The sequence below is a fragment of the Acinonyx jubatus genome, chromosome D3, assembly GCF_027475565.1.
Source record: "Acinonyx jubatus isolate Ajub_Pintada_27869175 chromosome D3, VMU_Ajub_asm_v1.0, whole genome shotgun sequence".
Lineage (NCBI taxonomy): Eukaryota > Metazoa > Chordata > Mammalia > Carnivora > Felidae > Acinonyx > Acinonyx jubatus.
Genome location: NC_069392.1, coordinates 16,846,550 through 16,854,960, shown reverse-complemented (window position 1 = coordinate 16,854,960; position 8,411 = coordinate 16,846,550). Strand labels below are relative to the sequence as shown.

The window sequence follows — 8,411 nt, the reverse complement described above, 5'->3', positions numbered from 1 at the left end:
ACGCTCCCCACAATCCTTCGCGGTGGCCCAAGATGGCCGCGCCCAGTGGCCCCCTGAGCGCTTTGGAGAGCAGCAGCAGCAGCAGCAGCGATGAGGAGGAGCTGGCACGGTGCCGCGAGGCAGCGATGCCGGCCTGGGGCTTGGAGCATCGCTCGAGGGGGCCGGAGAAGCCAAAAGCCGGTAGGAGGCTATGTGCAGGGAGTCTGGCCGAAAGGCGTGGGATCTTCTCCTGGGGTCTGAGAGGATGGGTGGTGAAGAGGGGGTGACCGGCACGCGACTTCTTTCCCTGAGAAAGCTCCGGGGATTGCGCGGGACTCAGATTCAGAGAGCGGGCAGGTGCAACAGGGAGGGTACTTCCATTACCCCGGTCGGGGAAACTGAGGCACCTGAATGCCTCTTGACTCTGCTTCCTTCGGTCCTTCCTCACTGCCGCACGCTGGCAGCCCGCCACCTCTCCGAGATGGCTGGGACAGCCCCCCTTCCCGGATGCTGGCATCCAGCCTTTCCCCGCCTCCAGCACCTTCTCAGATCCTGGGGCTGTCAGCGAGCTGGGTCCTCCACGTGTCTGACGGTGACAATCTAGTGCTACAGTAGTTTGGGCAGTACCTGTTACTTGGTCCTAACAAAATCACAGATTTCCATATCCCGTTACCGTCTCCATGTATATCAAAGTATCATTTTAGTCACGGTAAAATGTTGGGAAAAAATAATTGACACTCATCCCTGCTTTAAAAATACAGTCGTTTTGGGGGGCGCTCGGGTGGCTCGGTCCGTTGAGTATGGGACTTCCACTCAGGTCATGATCTCGAGTTCCTGAGTTCGAGCCCCGCATCGGGCTTGCTGCTGTCAGCGCAGAGCCCGCTTCGGATCCTCTGTCCCCCTCTCTCTATGTCCCTCCCCTGCTTGTGCCCTCTCTCCCTCTCTCTCTCTCAAAAATCAATTAATTAATCCATTTAAAAAATTACAGCCATTTTTTGGGCCCACTAGTAGATCGTAATGCATTCATAAAGATTTAATGCATTAATAAAGAAGCACATATATTATTAATGTGCCAAATTTGGGTTTGTTTGTTTTTAACTATTTTTTTAATTTTTTTAACGTTTTTTTATTTATTTTTGAGACAGAGAGAGACAGAGCACGAATGGGGGAGGGGCAGAGAGAGAGGGAGACACAGAATCGGAAGCAGGCTCCAGGCCATCAGCCCAGAGCCCAACGCGGGGCTCGAACTCACAGACCGCGAGATCGTGACCTGAGCCGAAGTCGGACGCTTAACCGACGGAGCCACCCAGGCGCCCCTGTTTTTAACTATTAATGATAACTGAATTTCTGTATCATTGGCTTTCTTTGTAATGTGTTGTGTTTTATGCATTTAAAACATTATTCTGAAAAAGGATCCAAGCTTTCCCACATTGCCGGAGCAGGCCATAGCAAAGCAAGGTTAAGAACCCCTGCTTTTGTTTAAAAGGACTTAGAAGTCGGGGCGCCTGGGTGGCTCAGTCGGTTAAGCGTCCGACTTCGGCTCAGGTCATGATCTCAAGGTTTGTGGGTTCGAGCCCCACATCAGGCTCTGTGCCGATAGCCTGGACTGCTTCGGATTCTGTGTCTCCCTCTCTCTCTGCCCCTCCCCTGTTCGTGCTCTCTCTCTGTCTCTCAAAAATAAACAAATGTTAAAAAATAATAATAAACAAAAAGAAAATAAATAAAAGGACTTACAAGTCTTCTGGTAATTCATTCCCCCCCGCCTCTCCCTTCTTGTCGTCCTGCCACATTGTATGTCCCATAGGTAGACGCCAAACAGTATTATATCCTCCCATCTCTGGACACCAAAACTCGGGAGTTTTCTCATTCAAGCTCTATCTACAGGTCTGCCTTTCCATCTCCATCGCTCACTAGCAATGAGAATTGCGGCAAGGTACCCATCAAGTAGGGATAATGGTGGGTACCCCTGCCCCCAAGGTTGAGAAGTAACCCAGATGATACATCTGCAATGCTTGGCACATATTAAAAAATCTTTAAGGTTTATTTACTTCTGAGACACAGGAACAGAGCACGAGCAGGAGAGGGGCAGAGAGAGAGAGGGAGACGCAGAATCCGAAGCAGGCTCCAGTCTCCGAGCTGTCAGCACAGAGCCCGACGCGGGGCTCGAACTCAAGAACCGCGAGATCGTGACCTGAGCCGCACCTGGCCTGACTTGCTCGACAAATATGGCAAGGGAGAGGTTACGTGACGGGAGCTTAATGAAGGCTGGGATCTGGCCTGTCCCTTCACCGTGGTATCCTCTCCCCCGGGGCCTGGCACAGGTCATGATCAGCGTTCAGGAAAATAGTTCTTGAATGAATGACCTGGCCAGAAAGGCACTTCTCTGATGAGGCGGGGGGGGGGGGGGGGGGGGTCGCCGAGACTCCAACTAGATTTCCGGGCCAGTAGCTTCCACCTTGGCAGGATAGATTTCTCTGTGGCAGCAGAGGGAGCACTTGATAGGAAGTGCCAGCTCTGAAGCTGGTCCTAGACAAGGAAAATCATTTCTGAAAGCCACAGTTTTCTCATCCGTAAAACGCCTGGGTCTTAGGGTTGTGGTGAGTCTCCTATGTGAACAGCTTTGGCCAACATGTGAAGCAATGCGCGTGCGAGGAGTGGCATCCAAGATACCACTTTTACAGCCTACCCTTTTGTGCATTCATGAAGCTTCTGCCGATCAAAGTAGATGTGACTGCTGATGACGAGTCTTGTTACCTATTGAGCACCTACTGTGTGCCAGGCAAGATCCTGAACACATGACACGCATTCTTGGGCCGTATGATAATAAAAATTGTCGCCACGGGTGAAGCTGTTACTGTGTGCCCTGCTCTAAACACTTTGCATTTGGTGTCTAGTTTAATTTTTCCAACAATACCATTCCAGCAACTATTAGCCCCATTATACAGATGCGAGAGCTGATGCTCAGAAAGGTCCTCCAGCTTGTAAGTATGAGACCCAGGCATCCCATCTAGGTCTTTATGCCTCCAAGCCCATGCTATTAACTGCCCTCTGCCTTTCCCTGCCACGGACAGTTGCCCATTGTGGGCAAAACTCTGACCCTTTGGTCCATAACCATGTGGAAATGTAGGTCATTATATATGTGTGTGTGTGTGTGTGTGTGTGTGTTTGAGAGAGAGAGCATGAGAATGCAAGCGTGGAGGTGGGGCAGAGAGAGAATCCTAAGCAGGCTCCATGCCCAGCACAGAGCCCCACTTGAGGCTCAATTCCAGCAACCCTGGGATCATGCCGTGAGCCGAAATCAAGAGTCAGACTCTTAGCTGACTGAGCCACCGAGGCGCCCCTGTAGGTTACTACATTATTACTGTAACCCCTGATACAGCTCTTTAATCCAGTAATGAAGCACTGGTCACCCACACCTCAAACCACTTACATTTTAAGACAACGTACACTGTGATTACTTTATGCAATGTTTCTTTCACACCAAGGCACCATGCCAAGAGCTGGAGACGTACAGAAAGCAAGACACAGACCATGTGCTCCAGCAGCTTTCAAATCCAGGGGGAGACAGACGTGCAAACAAAGTGTCCAAACCCATGTAAAATTTCGCTGTATCCTCACAGGGACTCTGGGAAGTTGGAGGTCTTATCCCCACTTTCTAGATGCCAAAACAAAGGCTCGGGGAGGTAAAGGGACTTGTCCGGAGTCACAGTGGAAGAACCAGAACGTAACTGAAACCCGTCTTCTGAGGCCCGGGGTCTAATGCTGTTTCTGTTCCATGACATTATATCACAGCCCTCGCTCCGCGGTCATGACAGAGGAAATCCTTCTCCTCCTTGTGATGGCATGCTCAGAAGGAAGGACTCTGGGTCTATCCCGGCCATCTGCATTCTCCGACTCCAGGGGCATCGGGCACTTTGCATTCCGTGTTATGCTCCACAGCACTTTTGACATGGATCACAATGTGAACTGTGTGCCCCGCAGTTGTTTTAACACCACATGGCCCTGTTGTGGGCCCAGAGTTACCAAGTGATCATTTTGACCAGTTGGCTCCTTAAATTCACAAGAACGTTTTGTCCCATTACTCAAGTCAAGAACCTCAGAACCATCTTTCATACATCTCTCACACCATCCATCGAATCTGTCAGCAAAATCCTGTTGATTCCTTCAGAATACATCCAGAGTCCTGCCCCTTCTCATTGCCTCCATGATTGCCATGGTCCCCCTCCTTCTGCCCTTGCCCTACCAGGGTCTACGTCCACACTGCAGCCAGAGACGTGCTGTAAAATCCCAAGTCCATTCGTGTCCCTCTTCTGTGCAGACTCCAGTGGCTCCTCACCTCCCTCAGGGCCCAGGTCGTCACACTGGCCCACCAGTCCCTTCATGATCTGGCCCCCCATAAGGTCCCCATTTCTGCTGCTCCCCTAACTCACTGGGCCACAGCCACCCCGGCTTCCTTGCTGGTTCTCAGATGCACCAGGCAGGCTTCTGCCTTGGGGCCTCTGTAGGTGCTCTTCCCTCTTCCTGGAAGACTCTTCCCCAGATGTCCACTTGACTCACTCCCTTGCCTCTCTGAAATCCATTCACCTGTCACCTATACGTGAAGTCCTCCCTACCTGCCTTTATAAAATGATCCCCCGCCTAGCCCTCACCACTTCTCTCTCCTGCTGTGTTTATTTCCCCTGTGTATTTATCATGATCTAATTTTATATTTTAATTGTGTGTTTTAGTCCTCCGTATCCACCAACCAGCATGTAAGCTCCGTGAGGACTGGCATCTATGTCTAAATTGTTCAGCACCTAGAACACCACCTGGGTAATGTTAGAGCTTCAGTATTCAGTTGAGTGAATGATCACCAGGCCAGCCATTTCCAGTCTCAGCTTGAAAAAATGTGATCTACATAATGGATTCTCTGTCCCCCACAGCACTTAGCACAGAGCCAGGCACATAGTAGGTGCTCAATAAATACTGGAATCCAATACACTTTCTTGTTCAGTATGGTAGTTAAGAGGGGGCTCTGGAGCCAGATGACTTGGGTCTGGCCCCAACCCTCTCGGTTATTAGCCGTGTGACTCTGGCCAAGTTATCTTATCTCCTCGTCTCAGTTTCCTCTTCTGCAAAATGGGAATAATAACTCCCTTAACAGGGTTGTTGGCAACATTCAATGAGTTATACGTGTAAATCACTTAAAATCACCTCTGACGCACAACAGATACTGTTCCTGTCATTTTCTCTATAAATGCCTCAATTTTCGTTATTTCCACAGATGCCGCAAATAATCAGTTGCCAGCCAGCCAGCCAAGCCTCAGGTACTGTGTGCTTTGGGTCCAAGTTTAATCCATTCTCTAAACAAATATTTATCCCCTACTGTGTGCCAGATGCAAGGATAGACCCTGGGCTATCGGGGTGAATGAGACACATGTCGTCCCTGCCCTCGTGGGTGGGGGGTGGGGAGCAGCCTCTGAGCTGGCGCGAAGTGAGGTCCTTTCGTGTGCATTGCAGGCGGAAAGCGGACGAACATGAACAAGATGGCAATGAGCTTCAGACCACCCCTGAATTCCGAGCCCACGTAGCCAAGAAACTGGGAGCCCTGCTGGACAGGTAACCAAAAATGTTCCTTCTCTTCCCCTGCTTCCGTTAATACGAACAGTAGCGGCCCTCGTCGGTGGGGAGCTTGGGGTGTGCAAGCAGGCGCTGCGGGGAGCACATGCTGTGTCACCTCACGGCATGCACAATCTGCCACGTAGGTCCTGTCGTTGTCCTCGTCTGCCGGTGAGGAAACAGGCTCTCTGGGAGAAGGAGCGTTTGCTCGAAGCCATAGGGAGGAGGGAGCAGAGCTGATATTTTTTTACCTTTATTTATTTATTTTGAGAGAGAGCACAAGTTGGGGAGGGGCAGAGAGAAGGGGAGAGAGAGAATCCCAGGCAGGCTCCACTCTGTCAGCACAGAGCCCTATGCAGGGCTCGAACTCACAAACCATGAGATCATGACCTGAGCCGAGATCAAGTGTCAGACACTTAACCAGCTGAGCCACCCAGGTGCCCCCCGGAGATTTAGATTCCTAATCGTGTAGTCAAGGCTCTGAGAATCTGCGGTAAAGGGACATGCGTGACTTTGCTTGGCCCAGCAGTTTCCAAACTCATCTGGCCACAGTGGCTTTGCTTCATGGAAGGCCGATCGGTGTAGCAAGGAACACATTTCAAGAGACACTGGCCTAGATCCATCCCTGATTGACTGAGCCCTACCAGATTTTGAAAGGGAAATGAGGATGTTCAGGCCTTAGTCCCGAAACATGAAAAAGACAAACATGTCCTATCACAGTGTAAACCAGCTGCTCTGAGATAGAGTGGTGGGCCAGACCTTAGCAGCCTGAACCACCGCGGTCTCAGTACCAGTGCCCCAGCTCGAGAATGTGGTAAACGTGTAGGAGGGTCTGTTGGCATTTCAACACACGGGTGCAGTTTTTCTTCATGACTCTTCGGCTTCAGGGTGAACAAGGCCCACCCAGCACTGCGATGATCCACATCAGACTTTTCCGCAGGTGGAAATCCTACCGGATGCGTGTCAACAGCAGTCAGCACACTCCCTGAGGCGTTTTTGTGTTTCTCTGCAAGGAGACTTAAATGGTTCTCTAGTTGGTCTCTTGCGTTAGATCAGGGCTTCTTGGCCTTGGCACCACTAACCTTTTAGACTGGCTCTTCCTGTTTCACTATAGAATGGGGAGCAGCATCCCTGGCCTCTACCTACCAGATCCTAATAGCATTCCCTATAGCCCCTCCCCCCCCACCCCCCCCCACCAGTTGTGACAACCAAAAATGTGTCCAGACATTGCTTAATGTGCCCTGCAGACCTACATTAAACCACTGTGTTAGAGGGGTGCCTGGGTGGCTCAGTCGGTTGAGTGTCCGACTTCGGCTCAGGTCATGATCTCATGGTTCATGGGTTCAAGCCCCGTGTCGGGCTCTGTGCTGACAGCTAGGAGCCTGGAGCCTGCTTCAGATTCTGTGTCTCCCTCTCTCTCTGCCCCTCTCCTGTTCGTGCTTTGTCTCTCTCTCAAAAATAAATAAACATGAAAAAAATTAAAAAATAAATCTGTCTTAAAAAAAAAAAAAAAAGAAAAAACAAAACAAAAAAAACACTGTGTCCGAGCTGGCAGCTGACCTTGAACCAGTTCTCTAGATTGGTCGGTCCTATTTCCCTTTTCATGCTTGCTGCCAGGATGCTCAAAGCAAAACATGTGCCTGCTCTCCAGCACTTTCTGTCCCTCCTGGCCTATTTTCTTTGCTCTATTCAAAATTGCATTCATTCTGTGGTACTGTGTATATCTTTAAAACTTCTTCAGTACTTCCTGGAATAAAGTGGGGTGCAAACAAATGAGGCACTGCAGTTTCAGCTGTCGGGGGCTGATCAGCATGTGATGGCTGTAGGCGTTAACCGTTCTTATCAGGCCGGCGTGCTTGCTGCCATTGCATTTAACATCACATGCCCCCGTCCCCTCCACTTAAAAAAATTTTCTTGTTACCCAAAATCTCATCCTTAACCATTTCCTCCTTCCGTAGCTCAATTACCATCTCAGAAGTAGTGAAGGAGCCGAAAAAGACTGAAATACAGAAAGTCCCCCCGGAGGATGATGGTGAGTGGTTTTACTATTAAGGCCAGCTCTTGTCTCCCACCTCATGTGTATCTGGAGCTGGGAAATACATTTTGGTACGTTCTGGGATCTCTGAGGTGGGTATGATGATGATCCCCCTATTTGCAGGGCAGGGTGTCATGGGAGCTGAGGCTCTGAGAAACGAAGTCACTTGTCTGAAGCACCTTTGTCTGTCTAACCCCAAGCAGGGGCATCTTAACCACGGCACTTCACAGCCTCTCCCTGCTGAGTGTCTGTCCCGCGCCCAACCCACCTGCTACTTTGGAAGCTGCCTTAGGCAGAAGGCTCAACCGCTGGCTTCCAGAAGCCTCTGAGGGCTTGCTGCTCTGAATGCGCAGCTCGCGTCCCCTCTGGCATCTCGGGCCCTGGCTCCAGGAGGCACCCAGTGCCTCTCAACATACAGCTGTTGGATCTCCTCGAGGGCAGAGGCGGGGCAGCCTTGGCACCTGGGAGGAGGGGCTGGCCCCTGGCAGTGCTGACTCGATCGACCTCTTTGGATTTTAGGCTTCCGCCTTTTCTTCACATCCATCCCCGGAGACTCCGACAAGAAAGCTGCTCCCCAGCCCAGCCGAAAGCGCTTCCCTTCCGGCTCCAGGTGAGGTATCACACCCCCTCCTCACGTTCCCTCCTTTTTGCCCGTCGTCTGTGTTTGCCAGCCCCCCAGAATAGCCATGCAGAATCTGGTCAGATCTAGGCCAAGAAGGAGCCGTGTCAGGGAGCTCGAGAAGTAGTACCCTCAGTGGAAGAGGGAAGAGGGTTCTGTTGGGAGTTCGCTTTGGATCTT

The 8,411-nt window shown here is 50.9% G+C and overlaps 1 protein-coding gene across 12 annotated transcripts in view; it reads left to right on the top strand.

The window, feature by feature from the left end:
• The first annotated feature begins 1 nt into the window (after position 1).
• Positions 2–8,411, top strand: part of CD3H12orf43 (chromosome D3 C12orf43 homolog) — a 35,669-nt gene continuing 27,259 nt past the window's right edge. For all 12 annotated transcript variants that reach the window (XR_008291386.1, XR_008291387.1, XR_003415541.2 and 9 more), the window contains exons 1-5: positions 2–180; positions 5,243–5,285; positions 5,479–5,577; positions 7,536–7,609; positions 8,132–8,222. Coding sequence is in view for 9 of the 12 variants with exons in the window: in XM_053205496.1 (XP_053061471.1) it covers positions 33–180; positions 5,243–5,285; positions 5,479–5,577; positions 7,536–7,609; positions 8,132–8,222 (455 nt within the window). In the remaining 3 variants the exon portion in view is untranslated. The remainder of the gene's footprint in view (positions 181–5,242; positions 5,286–5,478; positions 5,578–7,535; positions 7,610–8,131; positions 8,223–8,411) is intronic.